This window comes from Bos javanicus, chromosome 3 (genome assembly GCF_032452875.1).
Source record: "Bos javanicus breed banteng chromosome 3, ARS-OSU_banteng_1.0, whole genome shotgun sequence".
NCBI lineage: Eukaryota > Metazoa > Chordata > Mammalia > Artiodactyla > Bovidae > Bos > Bos javanicus.
The window spans coordinates 9089004-9115455 of record NC_083870.1 but is presented as its reverse complement, the minus strand read 5'-3'; the positions used below and the strand labels follow the sequence as shown (position 1 = coordinate 9115455).

Here is a 26452-nt window from a genome sequence, read left to right as displayed (position 1 = left end):
TTGGCTGTGGTTTAAACCTGATAACTTGGCAGGTAGCCACACTTCTAAGGAAAAGGCTGAAGGGCCTTTTTCATGTATCTCTGAAAGTCTGCTGCCACAGAAACACAAAAGTCTCTCTCAAGTCCCCAGACTCTAATTGTTTAGGGAGATAAAGAAGAAAATAAAAAGAATCTGAGAAACAAATGTAGCTCACCCGAGGAGATATGGAGATGCTAATATAACGGTCTGAGAGTGCCATATCTCTTTCCTGCCTTTCATGTGGTTCTGTCAGTAAGGCCTTCTGCCTGAAGCACATCAACTTGAAGAAGTCAATCGTCTTCAAGAGACACCTTTTTGTTGGTGGCAGTTTCCTCTCAGAATTGGGAGTGGGGGAAGGGTGGTCCCAAACCATACACTAATTTAAGATATAGCACCACCCAAGTAAAGATTATTACACAGAGTTCTCAGCTTCCAGAAAAATCCCTCACACTTGCCTATACCACCCAGCATCATGTTGCAGGGACTACTGGGTGTAACCCATTTTCATCCTTCCCCGACAAAGCAAGTCTTGTCCAGTCACATGACTGCACAGCTAAGGACTACATTTCTCAGCTTCCTGTGTAGCAGGTGTGGCCACGTGACAGGGCTCTGGTCCGTGAGAGGGGACAGGTTTCATCCTTCCAGGATTGTTGCCACACTTCCTGGGTTGGGAGTACCAGGGAGAGGGACTTGCCTATACACAGAACAGCTAGATGACGCAGTAACAGTGGGAGCTCCCTTTTGATGAGATGGCCTTGTTAGAAAGGGGGAGCCCCCGGAGCTCACTGGCAGGCGTCAGATTTTCCTTCCACGGAGCTAACCTAGACTTGCTGAGCCAACCTTTTGCTAATCTACTGAAAGGGGTCCTCTTTTCAAAATGAGCTCCCAGGGGCATTCCCTCTGAGTTCAACTGTTTAAGGTTTAGTATTACTCATTACTGCACAGACCGAACTGTTTCAGATCACGGTCATGAAGGATGGCAGCAAGTCACTGACAGTCCAGAACTGGCCCACATTGACATGATCTAGGAGAAGGCTTGGTAGCACCCCGGGATTTGTTTTTGTTGTTGTTGTTTAGTTGCTAAATCATGTCCAGCTCTTTGGGACCCTGTATACTGTAGCCTGCCAGGCTTTTCTGTCCATGGATTTCCCAGGCAAGAATACTGGAATGGGTTGCCATTTTCTTCTCCTGGGAACCTTCTTGACACAGAGATTGAACCTGCATCTCCTGTATTGGCAGGTGGATTTTTTTTTTTTTTTTCACCACTGAGCCACTAAGAAAGTACTTTGTAGTAAAGAGGCTTCATAACAATAGATATGAAGGTATTTCTTGCTGTAAAACAGTGAGATAACAATTGGAATAAAGATGAATATATGATGGAGAGCCTGGACAATTGTTAGGAAAAAAGATCTTGAGAAACAAATATGTTCTTGTGTGGTTTAGTCTGAGTCCTGATGGGAACCAGTGCTGACATCATGACACATTTGCTTTCATCACATCATTACCATTTGAATTTTTCATTAACAAAAGTGAAATATGTCTCAAGATCACTGTCCTTATTATAAATGACAAACAGACCTCTAGTAAATCCTCATACCCCACCATATCATCCCAAGACCGGGATTTCCCTCCCTTGAATGGGATCTTTGTTAAAGGAACAGCCAGTGCTCTGGCTCAGGACTCATCATCTCTTGATGGGTGACTGCAATAATGGGCCCTCCCCACAGCTAGTTTCTTTTCCTTCTGCTTCTTCCCCACCACAGTCTACTGTCCACACCACTGAAAATTCTCTCTGAAATGCAAAACTAATCACATTACTCCTCTATCTAAAACTATCTATTAGTTCCCATCAGAATACCATAGGACAATACAGAACAAGGCCCAGTTATATCTGCTTTTCTCTCTGCCTTGAGTGTCTTTCTCTTATCTGCTTGGGTAATTTCTATTTATTCTTCAAAACCTAGTTTGTGTCACATTCTCCGTGATGCTGTTTCTGATTCCCTGAAACAGCGTCAATCATTCCGTCCTCTGGGTTCACTTGCACATATTTCTGTTTTGCCCCTATCGTACTACTTAACCTGGAATAATAGTTACTTATAGAGCTATTCCCTTTCTTAAGAGCAAAGAGTGTGTCTTTTTTTTGTCTTTGTGTTCTCAGCACCTAGCACACCTTTGGAACATAGCAGAATCTCAGTAATATTTTGTTTGTTGAACCAAGCATGGTATTTTAAAAATTAGTGATATTCCTTTGCAAACCCAAATCAACGAAATAATAAAATTCTGTTTTCCATATTTAGGCAATCTGGTGTACTGAAAATGGCATGCCACAGTCTAGCTGTGTGATTTGGTTCTCGAATGCTGTGGTTCCCCATCCCTGGAGGCAGGGCAGGGGATCTCTATTTGTGTTATGGGTTGACTGTGTTTCCCCAAAAATTCATGTGTTGAAGTCCTTAGAATGTGACCTTATTTGGAGACTGGGTCTTTACAGAGGTAATCAAGTTAACATGAGGTCATTAGGGTGGATCTGAATCTAATCTTACTAATGTCCTTGTAAGAGGAAATCTGGACATACAAAGAGTCGCTGGGGATGAGCATGCAGAGACCACATGAAGATACAGCAAGAAGACAGCCATCTACTGCCAAGGAGAGAGGCCTCAGAGAAAAAATCAACCCTTCCAACACTTTGATCTTGGACTTCTAGCCTCCTTTCTCCTGTGAGAAAGTAAATTTCTGTTATTTAAGCCACCTCACCTGTGGTGTTTTTGTTACGGCAACCCTAGCAAAGTAATTACTGCTGCTGCTGCTGCTAAGTCGCTTCAGTTGTGTCCGACTCTGTGCAACCCCATAGACGGCAGCCTACCAGGCTCCCCGGTCCCTGGGATTCTCCAGGCAAGAACACTGGAGTGGGTTGCCATTTCCTTCTCCAATGCATGAAAGTGAAAAGTGAAAGGGAAGTCACTCAGCCGTGTCCAACTCCCAGCGACCCCATGGACTGCAGCCCACCAGGCTTCTCCATCCATGGGATTTTCCAGGCAAGAGTACTGGAGTGGGGTGCCATTGCCTTCTCTGAAAGTAATTACAGGTGGGTCCTAATCCAACATAACTGGTGTCATTTTAATAAGGGGAAATTAGGACAGATATACGCAGAGAGGGAAGACAATGTGAAGAGACAAAAGGAGAAGACAGCTATCTCCAAGCCAAGGAGAGAAGCATGGAATGGCTCCTTCCTTCATGGCCTTCAGAAGAAACTTAACACTACTGACACTTTGATTTTGAACTTCTAGCCTCCAGAACTGTGAAACAATAGATTTCGGTTATGTAAGTCACTCAGTTTACAGCACCTTTTTACAACACCCCTAGCAAATATACACCTTGGTAATCCTTCATTAGCATTTCTTATCAATGTACATACAAATGGACTTATAGACTATTTACTCTGGAAAGAACTTCAGGAGTTCACCCTTTTCAGTTTACATATAATGAAACAGAGGTCCAAGAAAGTGTAATGGCTGCTGAGTAGTTGCCTTAATGCCTGAGTTGAGGTCCTGACAGGGTTTTCCCATGGTTCCATGTTTCTGCTGCTTCTTGACCTCCCCCATCTCATGAAGGCCTGCTCCATATCCAGTAAATCTGGTCACACTAGTGCATACTCAGTCCTCAAAGTGGTTTAGATGGACCACTCAAGCATCTTTACATGTTTCTTTTTTCTTTCCTTTTTAAAAATTTTATATTCAATTTTTATTTTATTTTTTTGTCCATGTCATGTGCCATGTGTGATCTTAGTTCCCTAGGAAGAAAGAAAGTGATGTCGCTCGGTCATGTCCGACTGTTTGCAACCCCATGGACTATAGCCTACCAGGCTTCTCTGTCCATGGGATTGTCTAGGCAAGAGTACTGGAGTGGGTTTCCATTTCCTTCTCCAGGGCATCTTCCTGACCCAGGGATCAAACCCGGGTCTCCTGCATTGTAGGCAGATGCTTTATCCTCTGAGCTACATGTCTTCTGCAGTGGAAGTGCAGTCTTAACTACTGGACCACCAGGGAAGTCCCTTTATATTTTTTTTTAAGAATGTCCTGAGCTAAGTGCCTCTAGCAGAAGCTTTATGGCCAAGACTCTGAGATACTTTAAGTAAATTCTTGTTAAAGCATACTGAGGAACATGAAGAGAATTATTCTTCTTTTCTGAGATGGGTCAGGGTAAAACATTTGGTGCCCTAAGAGGGTTGCTATGACCAGAGAAGGCTGTGCTGAGGTGAGGGCTACCACTTTCTCAGCCACAAAGGAAAAACACACATATTTATTATGATTTATAAGGCATTTTAAAAGTGTATTATCTATTCTGATATTACCCATGAGGATTTCAGGATCAGACAACTCAACTCTGGCACTTGCTCAGTGTGTGACTTTTGCATATCTTTGTTTCCTCATCTGTAAGGTGGGGATATTAATACTATTTGGTTGCTGTGAGGATTAAATGAGAGTCCACATAATTGATACATAGTCAAGAAAAATTTTCAGGCATTATTTTAGATGAAGAATCTGAGTCTTAGGATAAGCAGCTTATCTTTGTAAGTAACAAGGGTAACACCGGATCTAGAGTTTACATTCTGTGTCTTTTTGTTGGAGCATTTAATCCATTTACATTTAAAGTAGTTATTGACATATATGTTCCTATTGCTATTTTCTTAATTGTGGTTGATTTTGTAGATCTTTTTCCTTCCCTTGTATTTCTTGACTATATAAGTCCCTTTAACATTTGTTGTAAAGCTGGTTTGGTGGTACTGAATTCTCTTAACTTTTGCTTGTCTGAAAAGCTTTTTATTTCTCCATCAATTTTGAATAAGATCCTTGCCAGGTACAGTAAACTTGGTTGTAGATTTTTCCCTTTCAGTACTTTAAATATATCCTGCCATTCCCTTCTGGCCTGCAGAGTTTCTGTTGAAAGATCAGCTGTTAAGTGTATGGGGTTTCCCTTGTATGTTACCTGTTGCTTCTCCCTCGTTGCTTTTAATATTCTTTCTTTGTGTTTAGTCTTTGTTAGTTTGATTAGTATGTGTCTTGGCATGTTTCTCCTTGGGTTTATCCTGTATGGGACTCTTTGTGCCTCTTGAACTTTATTGACTATTTTCTTTTCCATGTTGGGGAAATTTCAACTATAATCTCTTCAAAAATTTTCTCATACCCTTTCTTTTTCTCTTCCTCTTCTGGGACCCGTATAATTTAAATGTTGGTGTGTTTGATATTGTCCCAGAGGTCTCTGAGACTGTCCTCAGTTCTTTTCATTCTTTTTACTTTATTCTGCTCTTCAGAAGTTATTTCTACCATTTTATCTTCCAGCTCACTGATTCATTCTTCTGCTTCAGATATTCTGCTACTGATTCCTTCCAGAGTATTTTTAATTTCAGTAACTGTGTTGTTTGTCTTTGTAGGTTTATTCCTTAATTCTTCTAGGTCTTTGTGAATTGATTCTTGCATTTTCTCCATTTTGTTTTCAAGGTTTTTAATCAACTTTACTATCATTATTCTGAATTCTTTTTCAGGTAGTTTGTCTATTTCCTCTTCATTTATTTGGACTTCTGTGTTTCTAGTTTGTTGCTTCATTTCTGTAGTATTTCTCTGCCTTTTCATTATTTTCTTTTAACTTACTATGTTTGAGGTTTTCTTTTCCCAGGCTTCAAGTAAAGTTGAATTCTTTCCTTGAAGAAGGTTGAATTCTTTCTTCCTTTTGATTTCTGCCCTCCTAAGCTTGGTCCAGTGGTTTGTGTAAGCTTCATATAGGGTGAGATTTGTGCTGAGTTTTTGTTTGTTTTTCCTCTGATGGGCAAGGCTGAGTGAGGCAGTAATCTTGTTTTCTGATGATTGGGTTTGTATTTTTGTTTTGTTTGTTCTTTAGATGAGGTGTCCTGCACAGGGTGCTACTGGTGGCTGGGTGATGCTGGGTCTTGTATTCAAGTGGTTTCCTTTTGTGAGTTCTCACTATTTGATACTCCCTAGGGTTAGTTCTCTGGCCTAGGGTCTTAGAGAACATGCTCCCACTCCAAAGGCTCAGGATTTGATCTCTGCTATATATCGGGCTTGGTCTGTGACATCTGAGATCCAGTAGTAATCCAAACAGAAAACGATGCTCCTCGTGGTACTGTTTTCAAGGGTTAGTTCTGACCACTGGTAGAGAACCGACTGCAGGGGGCCAAGGGTGGCAGCAGGGAGACCAGGAAGAAGGCTATTGTAGAAAGCCAGGTGAAAGAGGACAGTAGCTGGAGTCAGGGTGGTAGCTCTGTGATGGCACACTTTGGTATCCCCCTCAGCGTGGGCGCAGTGTCTGTGGGGACACTGAGTGGAGACACGGGGTGCAGGCACCTGAGATCAGGGTCAGGCAGGGATGAAGGGTCTGTGATCCCCTAGAGTTTACATTCTGTAAACTCTACACTCATGAAAGACTGCTGTCTTGATCCCACCAGCACGTTCTGAATAGCTGCGGGCAGGGAGAGAGGTCTGAACCGGGGGAGAACCTCTGAATGTGGTTCATGCGCAAGGTAGACAAGCAGCCAGACACCTCATGTGAGTGGACAGGTGGCCAACTCTGCCATGAGTGGCTGGGGGAGGTAACATGCAGTGGGCGAGGCTCACCAAGGAGCTCTTAGATGCAGAAGGCAGGTGGATTTCCCCAGCAGTCCATCTGGAATACCTCAGGGGAGTTGCTGACTGGATATGCTATGCTGAAGGGCATGACCTGGCTGGATTCCCCTGTCCCTAGATCCTTGGTTATCTGGAAAAGCCTTCCAAATATACATCAAGGCTACTGTGGGCAAGAGTCTCCTTGGAATGATTCCTGTTTACCCTCAGTGGACGCAGAAGGAAGAATATCAGGGCACAGGTAATGACTGGCAGGGCCAGCACACTGGTTCTTCTGCCCCTGAACCTACCTGAGGCACGGACGCAAGATCTTAGTGAAAAGGCTCAGTGGTCTGTTTCCAGTCTCAAGTGGTGAGATGGGCTTACTTAATCAGCCCTTCCTTCCTTTTGATAACAGAATAATAATGCTTTATCTTTCCAGAAAAAGATTAGTCAGAAGATCTAGGTTTAGGTTCTGACTACCATTTATAAGCTGAAAAAACTTGAGAAGGGTTCTTACAGGCTATGAGCTTCAAGTTCCTAATCTGTAATAAAATGAGGATGATGACAACAGCTATCTGATAAGGCCATTGTGAGGAACAAGAGAGATCATACAACTGAAATGCTGTCTCAACAATAAAGTGCTCTATGACTTACCACTTTCCTAAGCTTCACAGTCCACGTCTTAGTCAGAGATCTGACTCCCCTGACCCTCTGACCTGCTGCGGGAGCCACAGTCCATTTCATAAAATGTTTCCCTTTGTTACATCTTGCTTTTCAGTATTGAGCACATGTTTCATGTATTATCTGGACAGCAGAGGTTGTATGTCATGTCTCTTCCAAATTTCCTACAGCACAGGTGACTGATAAATACTTATTGATGGTCTAGAACCATCCCACTGTTAGTGGAGCATGAATTGGGAGTCAGGACCTGCTGCCCACACTCCCTTACCCCACCAGCCTTGTAGGTTGGCGCCAAGGCAGGAGGGGACGGCAGGGTTCACCCAGGGCTCTGGGTCTAGTTCCATCATTTCTCACCAGTTTTCTCAACTATGAATGGAGCATAACGACACCTTGCTCATTATGAAGAGTAGCCACTCACTGAATGCACATAGGAGGCTTTTACAAACCATAGAGAAAATATAAAGTGTTGTTCCTAAGGTGAAGGCCATGGCTATGGAAGCAGAGCATTGGTCCAGGTGGAGACTGAGTCCATATCAACGTGGCGTAACAGCTGCCTCTCAGACACTTACCTGGGGGACTGGAGCTGCAACTGGGCCAAGGGATGAAGGTCTGAGAGCTGTTGCTGATGGGGTTGCTCACAGTGCAGATGTACACGTTGTTAGCATGCTGAGGGCCAAGAGTGAGATACAAGAGGTGGGAGCTATTGGTGGGACTCAGCAGGGGGACTCCTGCTTCCTCACTCCAGTTGTAAGTCACGTGGTCCCCTTTCTCCACCATGCAGGCCAGCATGAGACTGCAGTTCCCATCTTCCTGGGTGGTGTTCAACACCTTAATTTGTGGAGTGGAGACCTGCTCTGTCAAAAGGGGGAGGAAGAGAGCCATCACTGAAATGAATCCTCTGGAATGGTGATTTAACCTTTTTGTTAGAAAAAATGCAACCTAACAGCATCTTTCCCTCCCTATAGATCTGTGGTGTAATATATTTCTAATAGGAACCTACTATTTCGCACCTTCCCTCCCCCTACTACCCCTCTATACTCCTTTCCAGGACCAGGGATAAAACAAAGAAGAGAAATATTGTCTTTTAGTTCCCTCCCACCAAGACTGTTAGGGCTCCCCTTGCATTCCTCTTGTTTCTAATTTAGGTTGCTCTCCTGTATTCCATCTGGGGAGTTTGCTCTCAGCTTATTCCCCCATGGGTTTGAATGTCCATGGCTAAAGTATTACCTTCTATATCTAAAAGAATGACTTTTCAGTGGTGGGATTTCATCTGTACTCTGTGTGTGTGTGTGTGTGTGTGTGTGTGTGTGTGTGTTGTGTGTGTGTGTATAGCAAGTGCTTTAGGATGTCTGAACTTGGGATAGCCATAGGCCTTACCAAACTTTTTCACTCTAAGGATGTAAAATTGGCAAGGTAAAAGGGAAAGTCCTTTTTATTTAGTAACTACTATAGGACAGGCAGAATACTAGAATTTCACACTCATCATGTTCTTTAATCTTTTCAACAACTTTCTCAACAACTATTATCCTAGTTCTAATTATTCTCATTTTATAGATGAGGAAACTGAGTCCCAGAGAGGTAGAGTGTCTTACATAATTCCACTCAACTTTTAACAGCCAAGCTGAGATCTGAAATTATGTCTGTCTGATTCCAAAATCCAGCCTCTTTCTTTGACTTGAGAGAATACCATGGTTGCAGAGAACATATTTTCTAAGGTGAGAATTTGATCATAAAATATGATAAGATGTGACAAAGACAGTGAATCGTTCTAGAAAACCTATGTGCTTACAGCAGCCTTGCCCTGGGGACACTACTGGAGTGATCAGAACACCCTGATACCTGGTTAAGGGCTGTGGGAATTCTGCAGACATTTAAAGGGAAGATACCAAGGGAAGGCCGGGGAGGGACGTGCCATCTTGTGGTACCTGAGAATTTTAAAGAAATGTTGTAATGCTTCCACCTAGAAGCAGGACACCACACGTAGCTGCCAGGATCCCTGGGAATTCAAAGGAACTTTGAGACTGAAGAGACAAACTCTGGGTGCACTCAAGAGGGGCTGGCAGTTAAAGAGGCTCAAAAAAAAAAAAAAAAAAACAAAACACCACCACTGGCCTTGGATTCAGATGGACCTAGGTTTTAGTTTAAGTTCTGCAACTAGGCGATTTTTTTTTTTCACAACCAGGGCCTTTGTTTAAGTGAGAAAACTATGCTTCTTCCACCAGGTAGATGCAATCCTCTGCCAGGATGCAGGGCTTGGTGAGTGGTGTGTGGGTTGAGTTTCAGCTCTCCTTCTCCCAGGACCCCTAGTGGAGTGAACCACCTACACAGATGTGAGTAGGCACGTGCAAACCACTTATCTCTTTATTTCAGTGTCCTCGCCTATGAAAGAGAGGTTTTGCTTGATCAGTGGTATTCAAACTTTTAAAAATCAGAAGAAAAACCCACTATTTTCAAACAAAATCTTATTTGTAAATTGAGACTCTTGGGGCTCCGGGCCCTCTAGCATACAGGCAGCCGGGCTCCTTTCCTTTAGAAAATGGGAATAAAGGTAACTAGTGCTAATCAGCTATTACTAATGTGCAATTTGGACCAATTTAGTGAACCTCTAAAACTTTTCCCTGAAACCCTGTTTAACCCTAGACTGAGATGTCTTTCAAGTTGCTTCCAATTCTGAACACCCTTTGCTTCTGAGAGAAGCTTGAATTCTTAGGCAAGGCACTATGGCATTCCTTGTGGGCCAAGGAAGCCACCGTCATTACCATAGAGCTTCAGCTGCAGGCTAAAGTGCTGGACTGAAACATTTTCCTCCAGGCTTATAAAGTACCAGCCTTCATCCTCCTTCCTGCTCTTCAGGATCCTCAGGCTCAGGTTTTCCAGATGAAACTCATAGCCGTCCTTCAGACGTGGAGAGTCACCTTTCCGCAGATCTAAGGACACTATTTTCTTCTTGACAGTGTCTTTGGGTGATTCTGCCATTGTGACAAGGATGTGGATGCTCTTATTCATGCTCCTACTTATCTCCTCAGATGCCAGGGGCAACAGCACGCTGCTTCCCAGCTGCCCGAGAATCGTCTTCGTGGAACTGGTCAAGCCCTCACCTGTGGAAAGAAGGAGAGGGAAGTATCTTATCATAGAAGCTTTGAGACTTACGTCCGTGCATCAGGAAAAACAGACTGGAGCGTCTCTCTCTTCCTCTTGGCCAATCTCTGGGGTTGCCAGATCCTTAGTAGTTTATAAGGACTGTCATGAGGATCTCACTGCATTCTCAGTATTTAAAAAATCCCAGTGGAAGTCTTGTGATAGAGCTGTATAGACTATCTACAATACTTGGTCTCTATGATCTAGGAGGGAATTCTATCAACTCAGATTTATAGTTAAGGCACCTAAGGCATAGAGAAGTTAAATGACATGCCTAAAGTTGTATAACTAGTAACCAGATTAATTCCTCAGCCAGACTTCTCACCACCACTGGATACAGTAAGTCCCCTACATACGAACATTCAAGTTGCAAACTTTCAAAGATGTGAATGTGCCCTTATATGCCAACTGTTCACTGTATTGTGCTATTGTACTTTTCAAGGTACTATACTGTAAGATTAAAAATGTTTTATTTTAATTTTTTTTTAATTTTTAGCACCCAAAATATTTGTATTGGGGTATAGCCAGTTAACAATGTTGTCATAGCATTGAACAGTGAAGGGACTCAGCCACCCATATACACGTACTCATTCTCCCTCAAACCCCCCTCCCACCCAGACTGGCACATAACATCAAGCAGAGTTCCATGTGCTATACAATAGGTACTTTTTGGTTATCCATTTTAAACATAGCAGTGTATACATGATCTTCTCAAAATGCTTTTTATGTGCTTGTTTTTAAAGTATTATTTGTGTGAAAAATATCATCACCTAGTACAGTCCAGTACTATATAGCCAATTGTATTAGTTGAGTACCTAGCCTAACTAGGTACAACGAAGAGGATTTATGAGCAAATTGGACTTACGAGCTCCCTCTCGGAATGTAACTCACACATAGGGGATTTAACCCGTTCATACATAGGGGACTTACTCATAAATAGTGTGAAGGAAAGAGGGTAACTGAAACTAATTCTGAGCTTGTGAGGCCAAGAGACCATGATTACAGAAGCATCATTTCAAATGAGAAGGAAAAGGAAAAGTCTAAGGGATGTGGAGTCAAGGAGGAGGCAAGCCTGTGGAATCATATCTCTCCAAAAAGTTATTGAGATATATAATAATGTTGAGGGAGAGAAATTATTTTATTTCTCTTTTTCAAAAGTGTCAAGCCAAAAAAAAAAAAACACACCCAAATCTTTCAAACCACTGTAAGTGATCCTACTGCTGACTTTTTAACACCTCCTCTCTCCTCAAACCCACAACCTCAGTTGATGAACCTGCCTCTCATTTCACTGAAAAAGGAAAAGAAATGAAAAGAGAGCTTCCATTTGTTCCCACTATCAAGTCAACCCACATACTTGGATGGATGGTCTCTGCTCTTGGGTAAGGCTGGCCTCTTCCTTCCTGGAACACTCACCCACTTCAAGGCTTTGCTCCTGAAACTTCTGCCACCCCTTGCATCATCAATTTTGTTATTGTTATGGTACACTGTGGGTTATTTCTATTAACACCCGACATACCAACATGTAATTTCCCTTATCTTAAAAACCCTGATCCCAGGTCCATCCCCAGCCAATTTCCCATTTCTCTGTTTTTCTTTATCCTAAAGTTCTTTAATGTGTATTTATCCTTTCTGTTCCCATCTCCTGACATTTTTTCCTTATACTCACTCCAAATAAGCCTCGTTCTTTACTCCTCACTGGAATCACTCTTGTCAAGGTCACTGTATACCCCATGATACTAAGTCAATTCTCCATCTTCATCTTGCTTTCTCAAGAGTGCTGAGAAAGTTCACATCCCCCCGTTGAAACACTGTCTTCATTTGGCCCAGAGAACAATACACTCTTTTGGTTTTCTTCCTATTTCATTGGCTGCCCTTTCTCAGTCTCCTTGACCAAAATCTTCTGCTCTTAAAGACCTCTAAAATTGGAGCATTCCAGGGATCAGTACTCAGACTTCTTCTCTTTCCCAGCCACACTTATCTATTAATAGTTGCATAGTTTGACAGGTTTCTGGAATGCTTCCAGAGATGTATCTCCCATCCAAATCTTTCACTGTATTCCAAACTGCCTACACCAATTGGTATTAGTGTTTGGAGGTCTAAAGGGCATCTTAGACTTAGCAAATGGACTCTTGATTCTGTAGCCTCTTCTGCAAACATTACAATTCCCAGGCCAAAACACTGGAATCACCCATGACTCCTTTCTTCCTTTCATATTCCATATTCAATCTATCAGCAAATCCCATTGGCTCTGCCTTCACAATATATCCGGCATCTGAGAACTTCCAACCCTCTTCATTTCTACCACCATCATCACAGGCCTGGCTCTTCTTTTGTCTTCCAACAAATCTTCCTGCATCTATACAATGGACAGAGAAGCCTTTTAAAACTATGTCAGATTTTGTCTCTCTTCAAAGAGAAACAAAATCCATAGTCCTTCACAGATTCTGAATAACCCAGTTCCTTGGACCTCCCTGACTCCATCTCTTGTCCACTCTTCACTCACTACACTATGACCACACCAGCTCCAGCTGGTCCCTAACTCATCCAGAGCATTCTCATCTCATAGCTTTTGCATTTATTGTTCTTTCTGTTTCTGGAAATCTCTTCCTTTATGTATCTAAAGAGCTCATACTCTCATTTTCTTTTAGATTTCTGCTCAAAAAAAAAAAAATCATCTTTTCTGAAAGACCTGCTCTGATGATCCTATCTATATCCTATCCTTTCTTGCTGCACTTATCACTGTCTGATGTTATACTGTATATTTGGTCATTTTTATTTTTGTCTCCCCCTGTACTAGAATGCCAGCTTCTCAAGAGGAAGAAGTTCATGTTGTTCATTGTTTTTTCCTTAGGACCTACAGTAGTGTTTGGCATGTAATAGGTTTTAAATAAATATCTGTTCAATTTATGAATGCTAAAAGCCATGCTATCTGATTAAAATCCCTCTTATTTAGCTTTGACCCATATGTGGCTAAACTTCATAACTGAAATTAATCACAAGCTAATGTTCATAAGAGAAGGAGCCCATGACTCAGAGAGAGCACAGATTGTTCTAGTTGATAAGAAAGTCAAAAGAGTACAATAAAACTGCTTAAATAATGCAGACACCTAGAGAAGGCACAATTAACTTGTGGTTAAGATGGGTTGTTGGAAATTTGGGCAAACAGATTCAGATGTTCTTGATAGCAAAATGCTTTGATATCCTGCGAAGGGCCCTGCTGATATCAGACTAGAGATTTAAAGGTTGGGAAAAAGAAAAATTCGGATTTGAATGGTTGGCTCTTGCTTTTTTTGCTACACTATGTGACTTGTGGGATCTTAGTTCCCCAACCAGGAATTAAACCCCGGCCCCCAGCAGTGAAAGCACTGAGTCGTAACCACTGGACTGCTAGGGAATTCATGGCACATAACTATTAAGGAATGGTGAAAAGACAATTAGCATTTGTTCTTTTGCATATCGCTATTAAATCAACTCTTGAAACAGAGTGCCTAATTAAACAGTTGCTTAATTTATTAGACAAGGAATGCTATTCTTGGTGCTGGTATTTTATTTTTACAAAGATATGTAAAAGAACGTGTTGAAATTCCTTCTAGTCGCACTTATGGATGCCTGGCTGTCCAGATAATGTGGTACATATAACACCCAAGAATCCTGAACCTAAACTTCTACCAATAAAGGGATGACAGAAAACTAGAACCATCCATGCAAGTAGAAATATCACATGGTATACAGGCCCCCTAAATTGAATATAGAAATCATATAGGTAAGCATATGTACATTTTTTTCTGGGAGCATAGCCATGAATGTCACTTCTCAAAGGAATCTGGGCTTCAAATCAAGGTTGAGAATTACCATCACACTGTTGATTTTTTTAGATCAATTTTGATATGGAGAAGAAGAAAATGCAAAATGATACCCATTTATAGACCATAAGCCTCCACCCTCCCTTGTGTCGTGTGAGTGCTTTCCACCCACCTAATCCAACAGACTCTTTACACCATGGTTGTTTTTGGAATTTAGAAATGGAAGGGAGTCAGGAGAAGAGGAGACAGAGGATGGGGCTAGAAGTAGCTAAAAAAAGAAAAAAAAATTTTTTTTAATTTTTTTATAGAAAAGAAGAGGTTAAGAGGGAAGAAAAGAGAGGGCAGATGAGAATGACAGGATGAGTGGTTTAAGCAGACTTGGTCATGGGGAGTGGAATCAAAACCCCATTCAGAACAGACCCTCACATGCCACAGCCCACATAAAGAATGATGATGTAACAACTGAGTGTGTGAGTGGCCGGGTCTGTAGGGGGTGTGTGACCTCACTGACACCTGAGCAAGAGTGGAAAAACAAGTGGGGACTTTAAAGTGGTTCATAAAACCCTTCAAGTAGAGTACCAGCTCCTGAAACATCCTACTGCCTGATGAGTGTTTTCCAGTGGGTTTGTGATTCAGTCAGACCCTGTTTACTAAAAGAGTCTGGAGGAAACATTTGTAGCTGTTAACACCAACTCACTTTCCTTCCAGGGCAATTCTACTTAGAAAGTAGAGTGATTCACATGAGCCCATGGATATTTTCCTGAAATTAGTAGCATTTAGCCAACCCTTTCATAAGATGGGACTCTACCTAGTGATAACCTTTCTTGGTCGGGGGCAGCCCTGACACTGGGCGTCTTGCTACAGCATTTCTTTCAGGGAGGACTCAGAGCCCGCATAGTTCCTATGGGAAATTTGGGTTCACAAAGATAAGATAGTGTGTCTCAGTCTCCTTTTTAAATTGAAGTCCTACCAGGTGTCCTTCTAGTCCCATTCCTTGATGCTGCTGGGTCTTTCTATCTTAGAATATTTGCGCTTACCGTTCCCCAGCCTGAAAGTCAGTCACTGCCCTTTATTTGCCTGGCTAACTCCTCCTGTCCTTCAGGCCTTTACATTTGACCCTTGGCTGTGATAAGGCTTCTCTGCCATGCACTTCCAGTGCACTTTGGGTCACTCCTTTCACATCACCCATCACACTTTTAACTCTCCTTCAATACTTTTTATCCTTATGCAATTACAAGCTTCTAAGAGTAGGGTCTGTGTCTGTTTTGTTCACCACTGTAACAGCGAGACAAATCTCTCTTCAATACCCTTTTATACTGTTGAAGTTTTATAGACCTACGTAGGATACTCCTCCAGAAACAAACTAGTTAACAAAAAATTAAAAAAAAAAACAAAAACTACATGACGAAAGATGTTTCTATCTACTTTCCAAATCCCAGATCAAATACTTCCATATGCCTTCTACTTCCTTCTCTGATTTATCCAACTTCTCTCACCTTTTGTGAATTCCTATATTTAATTTCAATTCAATTAACATCAACTCATATGCTTCAATTATAGGCAGCACAATCTAATTTTTACCATGGGACCTGGATACAAATTTTAAGATTCTCCTCCCTAAACATAAGCTTATCCCGTTTCATTCCTTGAGGTCTCTGGAGTCAAGCTGTGTGATTAAGGAGAAATTACTAACCACTCTGCGCCTCTTTGGAGAAGGCAATGGCACCCCACTCCAGTACACTTGCCTGGAAAATCCCATGGACAGAGGAGCTTGGTAGGCTGTAGTCTATGGGGTTGCTAAGAGTCAGACACGACTGAGCGACTTCACTTTGACTTTTCACTTTCATGCATTGGAGAAGGAAATGGCAACCCACTCCAGTGTTCTTGCCTGGAAAATCCCAGGGACAGGGGAGCCTGGTGGGCTGCCATCTATGGGGTCGCACAGAGTCGAACACAACTGAAGCGACTTAGCAGCAGCAGCAGAAGCTGTGCCTCTTTTTCCTCTTTTATAAAATCATAATGTAGCAATACCAACTCACAGAGTTGGTACAATTAAATGAATAATACACATAAAGCACTTACAACAGTGTTTGATATATAGCAAGAAAGTTCTGTACATACTATCATTAATCATTCAACAAACATTTGTAGAAGGACTCTCGTGTGCCAGATTCTGTGCCAAGTTCGGGGCAGAGGCTGTGGTGGTGCATTTTACCCCACACGTCACCTAGTGCCAGGCATACCATGTGTCCTAATAGATAGTTGCCGAATGGGATTGTCCGAAGTCAATCTATGGATAAAACCAAATAGCCCTGAAGTTCTGATTTTCAGTCTAACACCGGAGATAGTGAAGTCAGTGGAGTTATGTCACAGTATTAAAACTTTTGAGAAATAAAAGTGCCTAGATCTAAATATTGGGGTAGAATGGTTCAGTGAATACACAAGATTGGGCAAAGTCTAGAACCACTGCCCCACCTCCCCGGCAACTTGCCCCTCACTTCTCTTCCTATGTGTGTGGAGGAAGTGGGGAGGACCTGAATGAAAGAATAAAAAATCCTACTGGGGTAGATTCATCAGTTGTAACAGATGCACCACTCTGGTGAGAGATATTGATGATCGGAGAGGCTATGTGTATGTGAGGGCCATGGGAAATCTCTGTACTTTTCAATTATTTTGCTGTGAACCCAAAACTGCTCTGAAAAAGAGAAGCCTATTAAAAAATGTATCACTGAGGGAAATGGAGAATTCAGTGTGGGCTTTTTTTGATTTTTACAGTTTTGACTGGGAATTGGAAGGTGAGCTGAGTAGAGATGGGAAGGGGAGTGGGTACTAATTTTACAAGAAGTGGGCTTCTTGGTTGGGTAAATCTGTCATGGTTGACCTGTCCCATTTGCAAAGCATTTCCGTCTGGGTTTTATTGGGGTTTCACAAGAGGGTGCATGTTTAAAAATAAAAACAGTATAAAATTTTTGTACATATTTCAGAGAAGACAATCGTAAGAAATATGAACACTGCTGATTGGATAGACACGCCTTTAAAGGGCTGGGCTGTTTCTTACTAACCAGTGACCTCCGAAGCTTTGCCTGCAGCAGCTGTCAGCAGAACCTGAGATGCCAGGGCCAGGCTGACCAGAAGGCAAGTCAGCACAGGGATAGAAAAGTTCAGTTCACTGTTCAAACCCGTCACTCCTGATAGTCACCAGAAAGTATTCCAAAAATGGTGGAGTAGTGAATGGGGTGCCCCCAGGAAGGTTTGACTCTTCCTGAAGTGAAGTGAAGTGAAGTGTTAGTTGCTCAGTCATGTCTAACTCTTTGCCAACCCGTGGACTGTAGTCCGCCAGGCTCCACTGTCCACGGAATTCTCCAGGCGGGAATACTAGAGTGTGTCGCCATTTTCTTCTCCAGGAGATCTTCCTGACCCAGGGATCGAAGCTGGGTCTCCTGCACTGTAGGCAGGTTCTTTACCATCTGAGCCATCTCCTCGTTATGGCTTAAAGTAGTTCCATATGGCTTTCTGAACCCTGAGTTCAATTACTGCTCTCTGAGACCTTGGGCAGCGAGAGCCATCAGTCTGCCTGATTCTGAGGAAATGCAGGGCCAAGGAAGAGCTATTCATCTGGGAATCTGTCAAAAGATCAATCTCAAGTGCAGCCCCTCAGATAACCTCAGCACATCTCTGGGCTTCTCCTGGAAAAGTCCATAATGGATTTGCGGTCTTGAAATCCCCAAGAACAAAACATCCAGAGCCTCAGGATTTTCCCTCTTTCCCCAATGGCGCTTCCACTTTAGGCTGCCTCCCACAGTCTAAACAAAGTCTGAAGGCATCTAAGCAGAAAGAAGATGCTCATCCACTCCTTAGTGAGCCCAGTTTGCTCCTTGCTTGGCTTTTTCTTTTTCAAACACCTTTTCTCAAAGCTCTAAACAGAGTAGTTCACAAAACTACTAAACAGAGAATGCCAGCAAACCAGAAAGATAGGAGCAGAGTCCAGTTCCAAACACTCTGGCTCTACACTGAAGCTACTCTGACTCTGAGCATTCTTGATTTGCATTTCTCACTAACTGTAACCAGCCTTGGGCTCCAAAAATCCTGGCCTCTTCCCCTCTTGCTGCCTTGGAATGCTACTTCCAGGAAAGTAGCCACCAGCACAACCACGCTGTGGCCACTATCTGTTCCCAATCATTGCCTGGGGTTTTCAGTTTTACCCTCTCTTCCCGCTACAGCCCTTTCTTGTAGGTGGACCATGTTTTTGGTTTGTCTGCTCGTGTGTGTGTGTGAAGATCCCCATCCAGGACAGGGTAGGAGTAATTTTCTCCCAGAGTTCCCTCTCTCTCCAGCTCATTCCGTTAGCCTGGGCCTTTGCCAAAAGGATACTCACACAAAACCAACCACTCAGCCGGGACTTTGACTGCAGCCTCTCACCCAGAGAGGCCAGTCTAGAATGTGACCGGTGTCTTTGACTGGAACTCCTGGTTTCCTTGGAAGCTAGGACTGGCGGGGCTAAGCCTCAGACCCAGGAGCCCAGTAACTCACAATCTTCCTTCCTCTTCGACAGAGGTAGGAGGAACTCAGTCTCTGAGGAAGAGGCAGCAGATCACAGCCCTCCGCCTACCCCCCTGCCCCCTACCCGCAGCCAAATGACAACCCCTGGCCGCTGAGTTCTCTCTCTGTCTAGGAAGCTATAGCTGATTCCTGGTAGGTAATCCTAGGACCCAAGCCCTCAAACAGATGAACACTTACCTGTTCTGCAGCTCAGCTCAATAATCAGAGAGAAAAGCAGCAGGACATTCGAGGAGAGCAGACCTTTGGGATCCATCAGCCAGTGAGGATAAGGAAGGGAGTCTGGTGAGAGCCCGGTAGCTGCTCTCAGACACCAGCCAGAGCAGAGAGAGCTCCCGCCAGCCAAGTGCTGCCTCTACTGTCTAGTTTATGCATCAGAAACCAGCAGGCTTCCTGTCTCACTGGGGCTTTTTCTGCCTGTGCCCCGAGGATTGGTCATCTCTTTCAAGCCTTAAGTCACTCTGCTCTTCCCAAGAAGTCAGAGTCAGGTGGTTACACTGCAAGAGCCGGGAAGAGATCTGTGTAATCACCTCGGTCAAACCCCCAGCCTTGGCAGAAATGTCCTCCCCTCTCTCCCTTTCTTAGCTGTCTCCGGGAAAGGGATGTCAAGCCTCTCTGGGTGGTTCTGACTGGTAACTCTTATTATAGTGCAAAGAAAAGATGTAGTTGTGTCAGGCTACCCCAAATTTGGATGGATTAGTCCAGATTGTACTTGGATGATTGACTTTTTACAAAATTAATTTATTTTTTATTGAAAGATAATTGCTTTACAGAATTTTGCTGTTTTATGTCAAACCTCAAAATGAATCAGCCATAGGTATACAAATATCCGCTCCCTTTTGAAACTCCCTCATGTCTTCCTCCCCATCCCACCCCTCTAGGTTGATACAGAGCCCCTGTTTGAATTTCCTGAGCCATACAGCAAATTCCCATTGGCTGTCTATTTTACATATGGTAATGTAAGTTTCCATGTTACTCTTTCCACACGTCTCACCCTCTCCTCCCCTCTCCTCAAGTCCATAAGTCTATTCTGTATGTCTGTTTCTCCATTGTTCCCCTGTAAAAAAAATTGGAATGATACAGAGAAGATTAGCATGACCCCTGCGCAAGAATGATTGACTTTTAATAGCTGATGGACATTTTACTTCTGATTTGTTCCATAATTTCAGAGAACATCCCTCCATGCAGTCAGGTCCTGGTGCCAAAATCACAGATAGATGGAGGTGGGCAGGGTGGGTCAGCTGGCAGAAACCCAATTTCCCTGCTGGCTACATTGTGGTAGAATTTAGTGAGCCCTATGCTGTGTTTGGAGGGGCTGCCTTATTTTAGAACTTGCAACTAATCTTTCTGTTGAGGAGAAGGGACTAAAACTGGTGGAAGATCTTGTGCTTTTCCATATATGAAACACACTATTATTGGCTCACAAGGAAACTTTGAAATGCAATTGTAACAGGGTTTTTTTTTTTTTTTTTTGGCCGTGCTGGGTCTTCATTGCTGGGCTCGGGCTTCCTCTAGCTGTGGTGAGCGGGGGCTTCTGAACCATGGTGTTCAGGCTTCTCACTGTGATGGCTTCTCTTTTCGCACAGCACCGGCTTCAGTAGTTGTGACTCTAGTGCTCTAGGAGTTTGGGCTCAGTCATTGTGGTGCATGGGCTTGGTTGCCCCAAGGCATGTGAGATCTTCCCATGCTCGTGTCCCCTGCATTACAAGGCAGATTCTTAACCGCTGGACCACCAGGGAAGCCCCTGTAACAGGTATTTTACAGGTCCAAGTCCCTTTCCAATGGGCCTCCCTAAGAGGATAAGGGTAATAAGAGCTGGTGACATAGTGACAGTGCTCTTTATTCTCATCATTCCCCTTTCCACACACATAAACGCCTGACGCCCAACTGTCCTGCCCACAGTACTACCCAGTGCCGTGCTGGAGTCAGCACATATCAACTCATGAGAGCCACCTGTTAAAGTTTCAGAAAGCTTGTGAGCTGGTCATTGATAAACATTATATTACTAAAAATGGAATTATATAAATTTACAGTTAAATAAATTGCATCCAAAACTGAGGGAATTGAAAACTCAAAACTCATTACTTCTTAATTATTTTACATTTTACTATTCTTTGTGCTCTTGAGAACATTACGTCTATTGTATCTCTGTCATGGGAACAAAATATCTGATCATGGTTGCTGCTATACGGCTTTCCCCAGCTTTGCATTCAATGACATCATGCTGGTAGCTTGAAATCAGCCAGGGTGAGAGTATATATACCATGAAAAGAGGAAAATGATATATATCAGAGTTTTGATTCTTTAGGTTTTTAAAATATTCATTTATTTGTCTGCCTGAGGTCTTAGTTGCGTCATGTGGGATCTTTCTTGTGCTGTATGGACTCACAGTAGTTGCGTTGCTCGGGATTAGTTGCTCTGTGGCATGCGGGATCTTAGCACTCTGACCAGAGATCCAGCCCACATCTCCTGAATTGCACGGTGCATTCTTAACCACTGGACCATGAGGGAAGTCCGTTGATTTATTGTTTTGTTACTTGTCTAGATGTAAGAAAGTGAGAAAAAGATTAAACTTAAAAGTGTGTCATGACTGTAGTTTTAATTGTGAAATGCATAAAAAATTGAGGAAATATTTTCTAGTATTTAAAAACTTTTATCTTATTCAGCATAAAGTCACTAGTTTCACAATATATGTCTCCACATTTCTTTAACTTAAAAAGAATTAACTGCAAGCAACAATTGAGAGTGGAATAAAATACTTAAAAGTGTTGAGGAAAAAACTTATAATTATATAAATATAATTATAATTATATAATTATAACCACCAACTTATAATTTTCTGTATCCTTTGAAATTATTCTTCAAAAGTGAAGGAGAAATAAAGATATTTTCAGACAAACAAAGATGGAGGGAATTTGTTGCCATAGTTCTGACTTGTAAGGAATGTTACAAGGATTTCTTTAGAGAGAAGGAAAATAATAAAGATCAGAAACTCAAATCTACTGAGGGAGAGCATCAGAGAAGGAATAAGTGAAGGTAAAAATAGAAGCTTTTATTTTTTTTTATTCTTAATTGATCTAACAGATAACACATTGTTAAAAGTAATAATAGCAACAACATATAAACAATATATCAAATTATGTATGCTTATGCATATGCCTCGTGTATATATGCTTATATATAAGTGAAATGAATGACAGCAATGATACACAAATCACGGGAGGGAGGAATTGGGATTATTTTGCTACTATTAAGTACTCATACTACCCATAAAGCAGTATGAAGTGAAGTGAAGTGAAGTTGCTCAGTCGTGTCCGACTTTTTGCAATCTGATGGACTGTAGTCTACCAGGCTTCTCTGTCCATGGGATTTTCCAGGCAAGAATACTGGAGTGAGTTGCCATTTCCTTCTCCAGGGGATCTTCCTGACCCAGGGATCGAACCCAGGTCTTCTGCACTGCAGGCAGACTCTTTACCCTCTAAGGCACCAAGGAAGCAGTATAGTGTTATTTAAAACTGTGCTTGGATTAGTCGTAAATGCATATTGCAAAATCTAGGGAAATCACTAAACGAAGTTAAAAAAAGAAGTATAACTGACATACTAAGAAAGGAGAAAAAAATGAAATCTTACGAAAGCTCAATCAAAACTATAAAAGGCAGAAAAAGAGGGAAAGACAAAAAGCGCAACAAAGAATGAGGTTAACAAATAGAAGATAGTAACACACATGGTAGATATTACCCCCACAATATCAGTAAACACGTTGAATGTTAATAGTCTAAATGAACCAATTAAGAGGCAGAGATTGTCAGAGTGCATCCAAAAACAAGCCTTAACTATATGTCTTCAAGAAACCCACTTTAAATATAAACACATATAAAATTCAAAGTAAATGAATGGAAAAAGAAAACAAGTTAATATTAATCAAAAGTAAGCAGATGTGGCTATATTAATTTCTGACAGGCAAGCCATCAAAGTAAGGAAAGCTATAAGGAATAAAGAAGAGTATTACATAATGACAAAGAAGTCTCCACAAAGACATAACAATCCTTAACATGTATGCACCTAACAACAGAGCTCAAATAATAAGGTGAAAACTGTTAGAACTACAAGGAGGAAAAACAAAACAAAACATATACTTCCAACAAAATAGGATTTATTGCAGGTACTAGTTTAACATGTGAAAATCAGTTAATCCATCATATCAACAGGCTAAAGAAGAAGACTCACAAGATCACATTAATAGGTGAAGAGAAACATTTGACAAAATTGAACAGGTTTTCATGATAAAAACTCTCGACCAGCTAGAAATAGGGGAAGGGGAATTTCCCAATTTGATAAAGAATATCCACAAAATCCTATAGTTAAGCCATCAAGTTTGTGGTAATTTGTTATAGCTGCATTGTTACAGCTGTCACAGGAAACTATTTTAAACCTAAGGGGCAAGGTGACTAACCTGAGGTTTGCAGTTATTAACTTGGTACACCAAGCTGCTTCGTCAGCTATAAAGAACAGATTCTGACAGATCAACAACAAAAGATACACCGTTGATAATGCTTTGTATTTACAGAGTCATATTCAAAAGCCTTCACATTACACTGGACAAGAATCCTAACCAATCTTCAAGCTTGTGTGGATCAATAGCCCATTATCCACAGAACATTCGATTTGGCACAGAGACAGGCATAGGCAACAGGAGCATCTGGATGAGTACAATTTCTGCCCTACACATTCATCACTTGTAACAAAGCACCACTTCCTTCCCTTTGCCTATGTGGAGCCCCTCCCTGAGAGCAAGGAGGACCATGTGTCTGTGAAAAAAAAAAAAAAACAAACCCTCTGCAAACAGTCTCAGGTGGGCTGCACAATGAGGTCATCTCCTGTTCTTAAACAGGAAAGTATAAATCCCCCTGAGACTTGCTACTCTCTCTCCTGACACTTTAAGGTGAGAGATGGCAAAGTGACCTGCCTGAAGGTTCCTGGTTCTGGACTGCCCCTGAGCATTCCAGCTTCCCAGCCAATGACCATTCTCTGGTCTCATACCAGAGGTCCCTATAATATAAGCCACCCCACAGGGAAGGGTCACTGAGAAGCAGTCCAGACTACCTGGCTACTTGGAGTTCGTTTATTGGATAAGTAAAAAAAAAAAAAAAAAAAACCCACAAAAACAAAATGAAAGTATGAAATTCCCCCAAACTCTGAAACATCTCCTAGGAGACTTGATTGCAGAGTCTAAAACTGGCCTGGGGAAAGCACTGGGAAAAACACCCTGGGGTCTGCCCTGTGGGGTGAGATGAGGAAGCTCACTGGGGATAGGTGACTGATATGGAGGCTGAGCCGGCCAGGGTACCAAACAGCCCTGCCATGGCCTGGGGTTGTAAGGTTGAGGGGACACGGGGGCGAAAACGAGACTATGAGGTGGCTGTCACTCAGATCTAGACCCAGGTTTCATCCAGCATCTTTCCCCTGAGAACTCAGGAAGTTACCTTCCTGAGCAGATCGATGTGCCCAGGCTCAAGGAGGGGAGCTGGGTACGTAGCCCAGAACAGTCTGTGATGATGTCCACTGGCAGTGCCTTCTGACCCTTACCTGATCTGTGCTACTCAGATTGCCCACTTCAAGGCTTTTTACCAGGTTTCCCACATCAGTGCCTGCTCTAATCCAGTTCAGAGCACTGGAATCTGGAGGTTGAGGAGAGAGATCTATGAGCATATGTAATCTGAGGATTTTCTCTCTGAAATCTTCTCACTTCCCTGATGCTTTTGCCATCGTTCCAGACCTCAGAGCCAATGTGTGGAGATCTCTCCCTTTCTGAGACCTTTTTGGAACCTGACCCTGAACTTCTCATGTCCCTGAAGTCTCCGCAGCTCTTTGAGAAGCATTCTTGGTAGGGTTGGGGGTACTCTTTAATGTCCCCCAAATTGCCCTACATGGCAGCCATGTAGTTTGCTAGCTTGCTTTCTACAGGCATAAGCCACTAGAAAGAGGGAAGTGCCCTTATCAGCCCACACCTTCTAGGAAGGAACAAGCCTCAGGAACCAGTAACAGTGGCTGTTGAGGCACCAACCTCAAGCTTTTTCTTGTGCACCAAAAACTGCCTCCCATAACTCTGATCCAACTTCTCTCTCTCTCTCTCTCTCTCTCTCTCTCTCTCTCTCTGGCTGCACTGGGTCTTCCTTGCGACACTCTGCGATTCATTGCAGCTCATGGGCTCTAGAGCACGCAGCTCAGTAGTTGTGGCATGCAGGTTTAGTTCCCCTGAGGCATGAGGGATCTTGACTCCCTGATCAGGGGTTGAACCCACATACCCTGCATTGGAAGATGAATTCTTAACCATTGGACCACCAGGGAAGTCCCTGATCTACCTTCTTAGACAAGATAGATAAATATGACAATAATTTGTGAAGTACTCTAGAAACCCTGAATAATCACTGTCAGCCTTATTCTTCCCTCTATGCAAAGCTCAACCCAAAGCCTCATCTTCAGTCATTCTGGAAGGCTTTTTGGTACATCTACTGAGCACTTCTCCTGCAAAGGTTAGCAAGGAGCAAAATGCTCCTTTCTCTCTGAATAGATCCAGTCTCCAACCACCGTGGCTTCCCTGAGAGACAGAGCTTGGGAATGAGCACTGCACCTTCTATGAGATCATTCAATGATTGTCTGAGATGCTAATGGACCAGCCCAGAACAGGGATTCCTGTGTCATCATGCCAATGAAGTGGACTGACTTGAAGCGAGTCCAGGGAAAAGGGAGAAGTTAGACTACTAGCTGAATTCTGAGAAAGTGAGCCTATTTCCTCTTACATATGTAGCCCCTAGAACTACATATGTTGGCTGACCCACTTGTTTGTATTTATTTCCCAATAAAAGAAGGGCTCTTAAAGGCAGCAAACAAAACAAAAAACCAACAATGAGCTATAGACTAGAAAGCTTCAGTGAAGACTCTAGCTGGGGTCATTGGTGAGCACAATGAATTATGTGGACAGCCCCAAATGAAGGATGGTAGAGGAAGTTTAGTATCTTCCTCTGCTCTATCCACTTGCTTGCTCCAGCACTAACCCTGAGAAAACCATTCCACTTGGTTAAAATGTAACAACTCCAAATGTTCTTTTTTCATGTAATTGTATGAGGACTAACACATTTAATTATCAACCACTTGAATTATTTTATCAGATATCACTACTAGTTAAGAGCAGAATATTTAGGAAGTGTAGTTTTTTTATTTTTTAAAATATAAATTTATTTATTTTAATTGGAGTCTAATTACTTTACAATATTGTATTGGTTTTGCCATACATCAACATGAATCAGGATTCTGTCTCCTCTTTTAAAAATTGCAAATATAGCACAATATTGAAGAAAAATTTTAAAGAAAGAAAATAAAATCTTCCATAGTTTCCTAGCCTTGTCACGACTTTTCAACTTTGCAAATCTCCTCTAAATCTTGTTTATCAGGTGCTAGAGTGACTGGTTGAGAATTTTGACTCGGCATTTGCAGTAACATGGTTGTCATACTGAATGAAGTAAGTCAGAGAAGGAGAAATTTTGTATGATATCCCTTATATGTGGAATCTAAAAAGAAATGATACAAATGAGCTTGCTCATAAAACAGAAACAGACTCACAGACTTAGAGAATGAACTTAG

At 42.3% G+C, this 26452-nt stretch overlaps 1 protein-coding gene and 1 pseudogene across 1 annotated transcript in view; one reads left to right on the top strand and one right to left on the bottom strand.

Annotated features, from left to right (window-relative positions):
• The window catches only part of SLAMF1 (signaling lymphocytic activation molecule family member 1), a 39290-nt gene extending 19935 nt beyond the window's left edge, over positions 1 to 19355 (bottom strand). The window contains exons 1-3 of the mRNA XM_061401385.1: positions 18992 to 19355; positions 10073 to 10411; positions 7883 to 8167 (exon numbers count right to left, since the gene is read on the bottom strand). Coding sequence (XP_061257369.1) covers positions 7883 to 8167; positions 10073 to 10411; positions 18992 to 19067 — 700 coding nt within the window. The 5' untranslated portion in view covers positions 19068 to 19355. The remainder of the gene's footprint in view (positions 1 to 7882; positions 8168 to 10072; positions 10412 to 18991) is intronic.
• A 503-nt stretch (positions 19356 to 19858) lies between these two features.
• Positions 19859 to 19957, top strand: LOC133245423 (U6 spliceosomal RNA; annotated as a pseudogene).
• The last annotated feature ends 6495 nt before the right edge of the window (positions 19958 to 26452 follow it).